This window comes from Lissotriton helveticus, chromosome 3_1 (genome assembly GCF_964261635.1).
Source record: "Lissotriton helveticus chromosome 3_1, aLisHel1.1, whole genome shotgun sequence".
NCBI lineage: Eukaryota > Metazoa > Chordata > Amphibia > Caudata > Salamandridae > Lissotriton > Lissotriton helveticus.
In genome coordinates, this window is record NC_136061.1 from 553,068,586 (window position 1) to 553,082,489 (window position 13,904).

At 42.5% G+C, this 13,904-nt stretch overlaps 1 protein-coding gene across 1 annotated transcript in view; it reads right to left on the reverse strand.

The window, feature by feature from the left end:
- Positions 1–7,603: 7,603 nt before the first annotated feature.
- LOC144822681 (peroxisomal bifunctional enzyme-like) overlaps positions 7,604–13,904 on the reverse strand; it is a 499,488-nt gene continuing 493,187 nt past the window's right edge. Inside the window, exon 7 of the mRNA XM_078680454.1 lies at positions 7,604–9,439. Within this exon, the coding sequence (XP_078536580.1) occupies positions 8,169–9,439 (1,271 nt within the window). The 3' untranslated portion in view covers positions 7,604–8,168. The remainder of the gene's footprint in view (positions 9,440–13,904) is intronic.

Genomic DNA, 13,904 nt, shown 5'->3' on the forward strand with positions numbered 1-13,904 from the left:
CCACCATCTCGTGGCTCCGTCGTGGTCATTCCGCGAGCAATCATGGCAACCGCTCCCCACCAGAAGCCTACAGAAGTCGGGGGCCCCCAAAACTTTTGATAAATCCTCAAGGCGGAGGGGACGCTTTCGAGAATGGGGTCCAAGACCTAGCAGACAAGCGTCCGATTTCCAAGGTGTCCCAGGGCCATTTCAGTGGACCAGGCCCAAAAAGGAAAGAGCCTGCCGCCATTTTGAGAGTCCTGTGACAGCCGCCTATCGCTGCACCGCAAGAGTGGGTGCAACTCAGCTGAATTGCGGCTTTTGACACAGTGGACCAAAAACGGACGGAATGGCAACTGAAACGGTAAAGGGGCGCCCCACTACAACAGACAAGACTCCACCTGGAGAGGCCCGTTCACGCCGCCTCCCCCGGGGCGCCCCACGCCGTTATTCGGAGCAGCATTGTAGGATACCAAAACCAGTGCGGCAACTTACTGGACATCACCTTGGTGCCATCGTTCTGCTGCCTTGGAACTATTCGCACAACAGTTTGCTACTGATGACCCACCCCCCGCGACGCCCCACGCCAGAAATCTGGACGTTGTGCTGCGTTGGGACTATTGGCACAGCCGACCGCTACTTCGTTGTTTTTCCCTAAAAATGTTTATATGTTATTACTGTTTTTGTTTTCTTGTATATATTTATAAGTTATTAAAGTTTTATAATCTTACTACTTTGTTGGAGTGCTATATATTTTTAATGTGACACATAATTGTAAAAACTTTGATGTACAAAGAGTCATCCCTGGAATCTTCCGCTTCAGGCTCGGTCCCCTCCCCAATCACAATACAGGATGGTTTTCAGATAATAGGAACGCGTCTGCTGTGACGGATCTCATCGAGTGTGGGCCTTGATCTACTATAACTCCTTTGAAGAGGGGTGATTCTTTACAGCTGGGGCCATAAACTACATCTGCAGGGCTAGCTGATACCCTAGGACCGGCCTGGACAATCGGACACAGAGGAAAAGGAGTGTCAGAGGGTGCGGTAGTGAATAGGGCGAAAGGGAGGTGTCGGGCGGGCACAGGGTGTGATTCTCAGGGAAGAGCAGCGCAGATGGGGGGTGGTTTATTACCCATGCATAAGACAGAGAGCGGGGGTGACCACTGCCTGGGGGAGATGCTTGCGAGGGTGGGGAGTCATGCTAAGGATCGACAGCGTGCACAGAGTGGGTCTGGTCAAGGCATCTAAAATGACTGCCGTGCACGACAAAAGTGTGGCATTTGAAAAAAGGCAAGATGGCGCAGACAATGTTTTTCAACACTTCCTGATTTCCTTCGAATCGAACGTTAACAGACGTTGGGGCATATTACCAAAGTTAAGCGATATTTATCCCTAACGATGCTTAGCAACGATTTTTTTACCGCTAAGCATCGTCAGAAATTATCGCAGATAAACCTTGCTATTATCAAGGTTTATCGCAAATACGATAAAAAACGACCGCAATGCATTAATATCGCTGAAAACTCAGCGATATTCATGCATTACCGAGCTAATGCTCTTAGCCATGTTATCCACCTCCCATTGGATAACATGCCTTAGAACTGCTCAGGGCAGGTGCTAGCTTTTGGAGATATTCGCGCTTATCGCGAATATTTCCAAAAGTTGATAATAGGAGATAGCGATGTTAGCGACTGTTTCCAGTCGCTAACATCTTGGCATGCCCACTTTGCATGTCATTAGTGATAAATATCACTCACATGCAAAGTGGGGCCCAAGATGGTCGCTATCTCCTACTAGCCGTCGCTAACTGGTGTTAGCAACAGCTAGGTAATACAGATATAATTTTATCTCCGCGAAGCGGAGCGCTGTTACAGATATATATCTTTTTTTGAACGTTAATTTCTCAAAATCCACTGGAGCACATATATTGAGACCTAGCAAAGGAACATCGGACTACCAGTCCCTACAATTTTGCCAAGTTTCGTGCAAATCCATTCAGCCGTTCGATTATTATTATTTTTTTTTTTTTGCCTCGCGGGGCCCTTTTAAAACCTCCACATCAAACCTAAGAGGTCAAGGAGGATCTACTATGCCCCCTTATGGTCATTTGCCCCTTCGCTTTGGCCTCCTCTTGTCTCTCGATCCTACCGAGAGACAAGATGGCGGCCGCTACGGACTGTTTGCAATGTTTACAAACGCCGGAGAACCAATCAGCTTCGCAAACCTCCGTTACGCGAAGCGGAGCGCTGTTACAGATATATATCTTTTTTTGAACGTTAATTTCTCAAAATCCACTGGAGCACATATATTGAGACCTAGCAAAGGCACATCGGGCTACCAGTCCCTAATATTTTACCAAGTTTCGTGCAAATCCATTCAGCCGTTCGATTATTATTATTATTATTTTTTTTTGCCCCGCGGGGCCCTTTTAAAACCTCCACATCAAACCTAGGGGGTCAGCGAGGATCTACTATGCCCCCTTATGGTCATTTGCCCCTTCGCTTTGGCCTCCTCTTGTCTCTCGATCCTACCGAGAGACAAGATGGCGGCCGCTATGGACTGTTTGGAATGTTTACAGACGCCGGAGAACCAATCAGCTTCGCTTCACAAAGCTCCGTTGCGCGAAAAGTACGCGAACTGGAGCGCTGCCCGGTCCGCTGTTACAGATATATATCTTTTTTTGAACGTTAATTTCTCAAAATCCACTGAAGCACATATATTGAGACCTACAAAAGGCACATCGGGCTACCAGTCCCTACAATTTTGCCAAGTTTCGTGCAAATCCATTCAGCCGTTCGGGCTAAAAGTGAGGCCAACCGCCCTATGGAAAACTCAATGTTAAAAACACGTTTTGGGACCCCCCTTTTTTCTCGGCCCCCCCTTCACGAACCCCCCCCAAATTTTCAAGGGCTGCTCAGAAACAAAATGTGCCATTTTCCTGAAAATTTCAGCCAATTCCGTCCACAAACGCCAAAGTTATTAGACATAGAATTTTCAAAAATCCCATAGAGAAAAAATCCTAACTATATATACCTACTGGCGACCGCCAGTAGGTAATATATATATATATATATATATATATATATATATATATATATATATATATGTCAAAACGCAAATGCCCTTAGCATTCACCAAAGCACTCAACAGTTCTCTTGCCATCCAGCCTTTATTAAGATGCATGCCTTTCTGCTTCACAGTTTGTCGGTCGCCTGACGCGTTTCGGGTCGGAACCCCGTCTTCAGAGGCTGCACAAGATGACACACAGGGATCGTTTCAGTTAGCATTTCCGGTTGTTTTTTAATCACCAAGCCCCACAGTGGGCGTATGCTGAGTGCATCGTCACACTGATACTTGCTGGGACTTGTAGTCTCTGAAACGATAATTAATATTCCTTTGAGTAAGTCCGTGTGCTCATTTCTAAAATTATGCTTTTCATTAAAATTCCTAAGTGGATCGTGTCACATTCAAGCATGCTTCATTTCTTAAAGAGCGCTGTGCCCTCGAGTCACGAAGGGTATCTGACTCGGGCTTCGTGCTGCTGGATGTCACTTCTCTCCCAGCAGGCGATGGTGCCTTTGGTCACGGCCGGGCCGCCGTGTAAAGTATCAAAACGCAAATGCCCTTAGCATTCACCAAAGCACTCAACAGTTCTCTTGCCATCCAGCCTTTATTAAGATGCATGCCTTTCTGCTTCACAGTTTTTCGGTCGCCTGACGCGTTTCGGGGTCGGAACCCCGTCTTCAGAGGCTGCACAAGATGACACACAGGGATCGTTTCAGTTAGCATTTCCGGTTGTTTTTTAATCACCAAGCCCCACAGTGGGCGTATGCTGAGTGCATCGTCACACTGATACTTGCTGGGACTTGTAGTCTCTGAAACGATAATTAATATTCCTTTGAGTAAGTCCGTGTGCTCATTTCTAAAATTATGCTTTTCATTAAAATTCCTAAGTGGATCGTGTCACATTCAAGCATGCGCTTCTCAACTGATGCAGCATGCTTTAATGTGACACCACCTACGAAGGTATTTTATGACGAGCATACACATTTTTTAATGAGCACTCGGACTTACTACAAGAGACAAACAATTTGCGCTTTGCGGACTACAAGTCCCAGCATCATACCAGATGACGAGGCACTCAGCCAACGCCCACTGGGGGGCTTGTTTAATAAAATGAGTCAGAAACAAAGCAAAGCGTTTCCCGAGTGCCATTATTGCAGCCTCTGAAGACGGGGTTCCGACCCCGAAACGCGTCAGGCAGATCACAAAGCAGGTGAAGCGGAAAGGCATGCATGAAAAGAAGGACCGGATGGTCGGAGCAATGTCGTGTGCTTTGGCAATGCTAAAAGCAATTGGGATTCAATATATATATATGTATATATATATATATATATATATATATGTTTAAAAAAAAATCTTTAATTAAAGTTACATTAATTATTTATTAATTTTAAGTTTATTTAAGTATTTTAAGTATGTTTAAAATAATTATATTTATTAATATATTACTTTAAAATTACTTTTAAGATATTTAAAAAAATCGATATTTTGACAGTCTATATTTTTTCCTATCGATATTTTGGAGTCGATATTTTTGTACTTACCTGTTTTTAGATAGCAAGTCGATATTCTGTCATTCTATATTTTGACCTCGATATTTTTGAAAGTCGATATTTTGACGGTCAATATTCTGTCAGGGATTCGGTGCAACATGGGGCTCAGCATGACCCCAAGGGGTGGGGTTTCATTTCTATGAAAATGAGAGAACTATTTGGCTGTGCATCCACATCATATTACAGATGTAGGGTCAAGGAAGCTTTCAAGAGGTGCACTGATTTTCCACCACATATTAGGTGGGTTTGAGAAACTGGGTTCTTAGTTGAGGGAGGTGAAACCCTTCAAGCAATAGCCACAATCCTTATCAGGCTGAACCACAAAACGTCACTAAATTAACCTGTGCCTAATCCCCTGGTACAAAAGCAGTCAGGCTTAACTTAGAGGTAATGTGTAAGGTATTTATGTAGCACTCAAACAGTAATAAAGTCATAACACAGCACAAGGAAAATCCCACACCTATTTAGAAAATAAGAGTAAGATGCAATAAATTATTTGACACCAAAACAACAACAATTTAATCAGTAGAACCAGTGATAAGCAATCTTAAAGATTTAGGTAAAAATAGTGCCTAAAACAGAAAGTGCCAACTCGGGTCATCTGGTTGCACTGGACCAGGACATAGTAACAAATTTAGGCCAACCACGGTAAATCGCTGGCCGGATACAAGGGACCCGTTTAGCCCCGCTGAGAATTGCACCTTATGGCCCTGATGAGGGGTGCTGTGTCACACTGAGTTGCTTTCACTGGAGAGCTGCGATTCAGAGTTCTGCAACGAGTTGTGTCACGCGATATCAATTGCAATGAGAAATGCAAGGGCTGCATCGAGTTGTGTTGTGCTGCGTAGGCTATGATGAGGAGCTGCAAGGGCTGCGAAGCAAGTTCATGCGTCAAGTCGTGTTGTGCTGCATTGATTCCGATGAGGAGCTGCAACTTCCTCCATCAAGTTGCATCATGGCGTGTCAGTTTTGACCACAGATAGGCTGATACAACACCTTTAGCCCCTCTTCCAAGGGACCAGGACTTGCTGAGGGGGGCAACACTTGACGGGTCAGGACTCACTGCAGGCAGAATCCAGGTGTACCGTTCAAGGTTGTTGGAGCTTGATATGTCCCTGCAGATCATGAGAGGAGGCCAGCCAATTAGACCTTGGAGTCGCTCTGGGGGTTCTGGGGTTAAGGTGTAGGGCCGGTTCCCCTTCCTCAGGCAGCATGGCAGTCCTTCTTGCAGAAGGGCAGCACAGCATGCCTTTCAGCAGCAGGGTAGCATTGCAGTCATTCTTTTAAGTCTTCCATAGATCCAGAAGTTATCTGGAGTGTGTGTCTGAGAGTGCCATTTTCATAGCTGGTGCCTACATTGAAGTCGAAGAAACATTTGGAGTCTTACCCCTACAGAACGGTCCTGCATCCCTGTCTTGGTTCCAGTCTGTCTGCAGGCACACTAGGCTAGTGTTAGGTCCTTTATGTGTGAGCAGAGGCAGTGTCTCTGAAGTGCATGTGTGACAGGTGACAGCTCTGCCCCCCTCCTCAAGTCAGGATATCCCATCCTGCCAATAGCCACACTCTCTATTGTGAGATGTCTGGAAGGAATACACAAAGACCAACTGACAACTAGACCTAGTCATGAGACGTAGGAACAAGATAGGCTCCAAATGTTTATGGAAAACAAATGCCAACTTTGTAAAAGTAAAAAGAACAATTGCTGGACAGAATGCAGAACAATGTACAGTCACGACAGTACAGAGATCTGGGCCTAACTCCATCTTTTTTTGCTTTGTAAAAGTGGTATTTTCAGAACTTTGACTTTATAACCCAACTTCTCCATTAAACAGGGTTTAAAATTATTATTCCTCAGACAGCAAACATGACATTCTTACCTGCTCCCACCAAACATTTATCACTTATTAAATGTAATAAGGTAACCCAATGGTATCCCATGGGAGAGGTAGGCCATACAATAGTGAAAAACAAACTTGAGAGCCAACAAAAACGAGTTCTGAAAACAGAAGGGATGAAGGCAAAACGCTTGGGGGTGACCCTGCAGTGTAGACCATGTCTAACAGTATCAGTGCACCCTGATAAGTTCTCCATTGTAGGAGGAACATAGATCAAGGGGATCAGGAACCCACTAGGCACCCCTGCAGGTGGGGTCAGTGACTCACTGCACATACCTGCAGGGGTTCCTTGTTCCCCTTTGAAAGTGAGGTTGTATCTCCACCTGCGGTTTTGAAATGCAGACTGGCTGAAATCTTTTAACTAAAGTGCTGTTCACAAAGGAGGTGTGAGTTCACTGCTCGACTGACAACATATTTACTGTGATAGGGCTCTCTGTCCCAGTTTGTGCCCACAGCACCAAGTTAATGGTTTTGCCATGGCACACAGTGATACAATGCACCCTTTCTCTGTAATACATCCCTAGTGTTTTGCAAGTAACTGATGACTCGCTTGTTTTCAATCTAACCTCTCTATACCCCTTTTGGAAGAACTGCTTTGAGGGTCAGGACACATGAAGGTTACAGAGTGTTTTATAAGCTTAACACTCATTCCGTACTTGTCTGAAGATGGCTCAATCAGTTACTCTCTCGCTGCTAACATTGCAGTGACCTGAAATCATAGGTTTGAATCCTGACAGAGTCTGCTCAGCTTGCCATCATTTTAAGGTCGGTAATGGAAGTCTTATGGAAAACTTTATGAACAGGTGCGTTTCTATTCAATCCAAGTCATGAAGATGGTTGTGTCACAGCAGTGGACTTGAAAAAATGTTTTTTATTTATATTTTTTCTGGTAATTTCAAATTTTTTTGCTTCTAAGTTTCTTCAAAATTCTATTTTCTTTTAAAATATATGCTTGATTATAGTTTGCAAACTCCGTAGACCTTCTTGTTAAACATCACACAATAGGACATTACCACCAGTTGCATATCAAAAGTACATATGTTACTTTCTGCATACATTCAATGAATCTTTTGAGTATTGTTTACACAAAATGTGTTAAAGAGTAAAAAAGTCAGGAGCAGGTCTTTATTCTTCACCACGATAGTTTGCACAAACAGATGTCAGTCTGCTCTTAATAGCAAATATACTCTAATATAATATATGATTATTTCCAGAGACTGGGAGCAGGTCACGTATATTCGTTTTCATTTATCTGCTTAGAGGAACTACAGCCAAATGTAATGTGGAGAAATTTTGACGAATACATTAATGAGTTCACATCATAAAAAAGCAGCTTTAACTTTAAGTCACTTACGATGATTGGTGATAACTCATCCGATGTCCATCAATGAATGGCAACAAATGCAAGTCAAGTCTACAGGATACTTCTTGTTAAAGTAAAGGATTAGAGGCCACAACAAACTTCAAAAGGATTATTCCTTAATATTTACAATATATTTACATTTGCCTTCCTCAATTATAAATCATAATCATCATATGCCTACGGTGCTTTATAGAAATCAATAGGACGACAAGAATATTGTGGTAGAAGAATTAATTAATGTTGACAGAAATATAATATTTTGATTTAGGATAACACCAGGTGAGCATTCTTACAGTATAAGCATTTTGAAAACTCACAGCCTGCTGTTCTGATGCCCAAGTTGTGATCTCCATTCTTTCACCGGAGGACTTCCTTTTTTTACAAGTTCCTTCAATAACCTACTTGGCTTCAAGCTAGGGATGTCAGGGTTGTTTTCATACAATTTTTCCAGTTTGGCGAGTACTCTGGGCAAACCAATCATTGAAGCATAGAACATGGGACCACCCATGTGCCTGGGCCACCCATAACCATTGTTGTAAATCACATCAATGTCTTCGGGCCCTGAAGCTATTTCATCCTCTAACACATTAAAGCCCTCATTGATGAGAGGGTATAGACACCATTCCAAAATTTCACCTTGGCTCACATTATTTTGCTTGATTGCATGAGCTCTTCTGTATTCATGTAAAAAATTGTGAACCCATGGATCCGGCACTGCATTCCTGCCACCTACTGTTTCATACTGGTACCAGCCTCGCCCCGTTTTCTGTCCAAACCTTCCTTTCTCACATAACATATCGGGTAGAGGGCTGTACCTTTTTCCTTCACGCTGACGGACCGGTGCTCCAGTCACTAACTTTGGTCCAGTCAGACCACGCTCCATACGAGACCTCCAGCCTACATCAAGGCCTGCTAGATCGGTCATCCTAAAGGGACCCATAGCGAAGCCAAATTCTTCGAGCACTTGATCAACTTCCTCTGGAGAACAACCATTTTCCAAGAGGAAACCCGACTGTTCAATGTATGGTACCATTAATCGATTACCTACAAATAATGGGCAATTCCCAACAACTACTGCTACTTTGCCTAAAGCTTTGGATAGGTTCACGACTGTGGAAATGATAGTGGGAGATGAATGATAGCCACGTACAACTTCTAACAGTTTCATCATGTGTGCTGGGGAGAAAAAGTGTGTGCCAATTACAAGATGGGGTCTGTCCGTGGCAGCGGCAATTTCATCAATATTTAAGCCTGAGGTATTCGTACATAAGAATGCCTCTGGCTTACAAATTGATGACAACCGTCGGAATATTTCTTTCTTCAATGCCATGTTCTCATACACTGCTTCAATAACTAAGTCTGCATTTTTCAGTGTATTAAAGTCCAATGTGAATGTAACAGAGCCAAAGCTACTCGACTTGTCTCCAAGCCCAAGGTGTTGCTTTTTCAAATTCTCACGCTCCAGGATGGCTGTCACAGCTTTGCTTCCCTTCTCAAGCAGTTGTTCATCTTGTTCAACGGCAATTACTCGAATTTGAGCCTTCGCCAGGCTTACAGCAATTCCTCTGCCCATGGTTCCGAGGCCTACAAAAAAGAGAATGGCTTAATGTTAAAGGATACCATGAGAAACCATATCTACAATGAGGTGCATGTGCTGGGATTTATACATCCAAGTAACCATTGTAAACAAATATGTGGAAAGAATGTGAAAAGGTTTACACACCTCCAAGCACTATTATTCCCTTGACGTGTTTCACTCCATTGCTCGTTGCTGTTCAGAGGGCCACAGGACCCATTCTACTAACACCAAGAGGGAACCAAGGATTCCTGCGCTTTTACAGACCAAGTAATTGCATCATAAGTGCAAATCAATTCTATTAAGAGAACAGAAAATAAACAAAACATAACTAAATAATCTGGATCCTAATTAGTGGGCAAACGTATGCTTCAGTGTAACCTGTTGAAACACTGTAAATGGCATGAATATTTTACTGTGATTATTGGGTTTTCACTTGAACTGAGCCACATAATAGGCAAATATCTTGTAAATTGCACCACTTTGCCATTTGCTTCACTAACAACTTTGATCACAAAATAATACAGATCACTTATCAATGGGTGGCTATAGTAGTGGTGAAAGCTATGTAAGTAGTGTTATCCGCGCCATGTGTTAAAGAAGCTCTTAAATTAATTATCAGTCATGATAGTCAATTTATGGCTATGAAGACTTCTGCAATAAGTGCAGTACTTTGCTATGGAGAAGTCTGCATAGCAGGAATAGGATCCTGATGAGAATGGCACATGACATTCCCAAAGTCCAACTGGAAACCTGTGCCTAGCACAGACTCCCAGTCTTCCTTCTCTGAATACAGAAAATTATGTCAAAGTGTAGGCAGAGATCTCGCCCGTAATTTTGGAACTTTGTGAATTGGGCCCACAATCTTTATGTAAAGAATTACCCACAATCGCTCCAGTCAAACATATGTGGAGCACACTATTACAAAGCTTAAGCGAACAGCCTAATTTACTGGTGTGCCAGAGGAAGGGGGTGTCATATAGGCAGGTATGCCTATTTTACACACTTTTAGGTGGAGCAGAGAATCACTTTGACTCTAATGGAACCAGTGGAGGCAATTGGGTTATTAATTTCACCCTCCCTTGCTTTCAGGTCAGTGAGAAGTCTGGCAGCAGCATTTTGGGTTTTCTACCTTCAATGAGGTTGTGACAATCGTCCTGCAATGCTCAATGAGTTTTGAACAACACAGTCTTATCATGTTTGTTAAGTTCTTGAGCTTTTCGGCAATGGAATGAAAAATAAGATAGTACACCACCTTACTCCATGCCATCATTTGCAGCTTGCCATCAGGAATTATGAAAAAATAGACTCTCTCGTAAAGGCAACCATTGCTGTGGCTTTGAGTACAACGCTTTCTTTCCATCTGTTAATGGGTACAGCAAATAAACAATGGAGGAGTTATGGTAGGAGCCTTTATTTGTGTTGTGCACTGCATCACATGGTACTCGGTGCCCTGATGCTACACACCAACCTCCTGCCATCTGAACTTGTTGCCTCTCATGCACGCCTATCCACCATGCGGCATTATCAGTGCAGATGGGTTTGAGCATAGCTCTTATGAGCCCACGTTTGGTACAACATTTTTGGTGGAGTCAAGTCCGCCGGTTCATAAAGCTTACCCAAAGTCTTATCTGAACAATACTAGAACTTACAACATTGTCTAAAATACGTATTTTCCTTTAAACACTGTAGAAAAATGCCTTTTTTCTTGGTGTGAGTAAAATGTCACAGCACAAATGGCATGTAGATGTGTTAAAAGGTATCATCAAAAAGCAGGGGAAAAAGTGTGACATATGCACATGATTTGTGCCTTGCATCTGTGCAACATGCCTCTTTTTAGGTTTTGCTTCCAGTATTTAATATATCTTATAAGGGGGCTCTTATCAGTTACCACCTGGCTGCATGCATTTACGATACTTCTACTAAAGCTGTTCCCCAGTTTAAGCCCCATTCACTGTAAAGATAAGACCTCTTCCCGTGGAACTGGCGGACAGCTTCTAACAATATGCTGGAATGCTTGCTTTCTTTGCACTTTGTAGGCATTAGTGGATTGTTTTTTTTCAAATGAATCTATTTGGCCATTATGATCAAATTCTAAATGTTGTAATAAACTTTGCACGTTAAAAACAAAGTTAATATACAAGAGCTATGCTATATTGTACTACTAAACAGGCAGCCACAAGTGCAGACAACAGGGTCATGATTTGAATGGTGTAGCGGGTGCAGTAGCACTGGACCCAAAAATTGTCGGAACTCCTCTAAACACAAAGTACTGATATATTAACTACTTAAACAGGCAGTCACAATTGCAGTTACCTTGAAGGTAAAAGGGACTTGATTTGAATGGTGCAGCAGGTGCAGTGGCATCAGGGCCAAAAGCTCTGGGGACCTCAATGAACCCAGGGTATTGCTAAAATGTCAAACTAAACAGGCAGTCACCAGCGTAGTTACCTTGCAGACAAAAAGGGTCATGATTTGAATGGTGCAGCAGGTGCAGTGGCAGTGGCACAGGGCCCAAAAGTTGTCATAACTCCACTAAATACCAAATATTGCTATATTTTACTACTAAACAGGCAGTCAAAAGTGCAGTTAGATTGACGGCAACAGGGTCAATATTTGAATAGTGCAGCAGGTGCACTGGCATAGGCCCAAAATAACTCCTCTAAACACCTAATATTGCTATATTTTACAACTAAACAGGCAGTCATAAGGGCAGGTATCCAGCAAGCACTAGGGTAATCATTTCAAGAGTGCAGCAGGTGCAGTGGCACTGGGACCAAAAGCTCTAGGGACCCCACTAAACTCAGATTATTGCTAAATTTTACTACTAAACAAGACAGTGAAAAGTGCAGTTATCTAACAGGAAATGGGGTCATGCTTTAAATGGTGCAGCATGTGCAGTAGCACCAGGACAAAAGGCTCTAGGCACCTCACTAAACACCTAATATTGCTATATTTTACTAAGGTCCAAAAGTTGTCAGGACTCCTCTAAACACTGAATATTGTTATATTTTATTAATAAAGAAGCGGACAAAATTGCAGTTATCTTGCAGTTAAAAGGGGCTTGATTTGAATGGTGCAGCGGCACCAGGGACAAAAGCTTTAGGGAACCCACTAAACAAAGAATATTGCTAACTTTTACTACTAAACAGGCACTCAGAAGTGCAGTTATCTAGTAAGCACCAGGGCCATGATTTTAATGGTGCTGCCGGTGCAGTGGCACCAGGGCCAAACTTTGTCAGAACTCATTTAAACACCAAATATTGCTATATGTAACTACGAAATAAGCAGTCACAAGTGCAGATACCTTGCAGGCACTTGGGTCATGAGTTCCATGGTTCAGCAGGTACAGTGACACCAGGGCCCAAAGCTCCAGAAACTCCGCTAAACACCAAATATTGCAAAATTGTACTACTAAACAGGCAGTCACAAGTGGAGTTACCTTACAGGCGATAGCGTCATGATTTGAATGGTGCAGCAGGTGCAATGGCACTGGGCCCAAAAGTTGTCAGAACTCCTCTAAACACATAATATTGCTATTACATCAATTAATTCTATTATTGCCCTCTTTCATTTTTCAAAATGTTGCTATTACTTACTCCTACTATACCACTAGTAACTGCACAATATATTGCCTCTTTGTCCATAAAAAATCATAACACTTTAACAAACGTTGTGACTTATATTGTACAACTACTCAGCAAGCTACAACTTACAACAAAAAAGCTTATTATTAAACACATATGCGAAACCTAATGCATTTACCAGTGCTTGTTTGCCTCTTGTTTGTGCTGCCAGTTCAGGAAATTTAAAAAACGTCAGATAGAGGCAGAAAACAAGCGCATTGAGAGAGGCATGGCAAAACTGGTCTGTGCGCAATGTATATAATTGCATTTCTAGGCGTTAACACAATGAAGCAGACAGGTTTTGCCATTGTTTGTGTTTTACAGTTGCAGGATGGTTGCTATAAATCATAGTCCCTTGTAGAACACGAGAAATAATTTGTTTCTCAAAGGTGTAAATTGCATTTGACTTCTATCCACACACTAGATTTTATTGGCCTAATTTATATAACACATTTCAGGTTCTTCATTTCAAAAATATATTTTCTCAAGGGCTTACGGGAATGACAGCCTAATATCAGATTAGGTCAAACCAAGAGCTGCGTTTTATTTCTGTCTTTCTGTCTTCAGCAACTCTTCTACATTTGAAGAAACTTACATTTGTTAGTAAGTGTTAGACCTGGCATCCTTGGTGTGCTTTTCCCCAGTCTTTTTGCCTCTGCTTTATATATTTTGGGTGTGTGATGGGTTTCGTTTTGCTGGTCTAGATGCTTTGGGCACTTTGCCACTGCTGATCAGTGCCAAACTGCAAGTACTCCCTATGTAAATTATGTTATGAATTGCTATTTCCATGATTGGCATGTTTGATTTACTGGTAAGTCCCTAGTAAAGTGCACTGAGAATTCTAGTG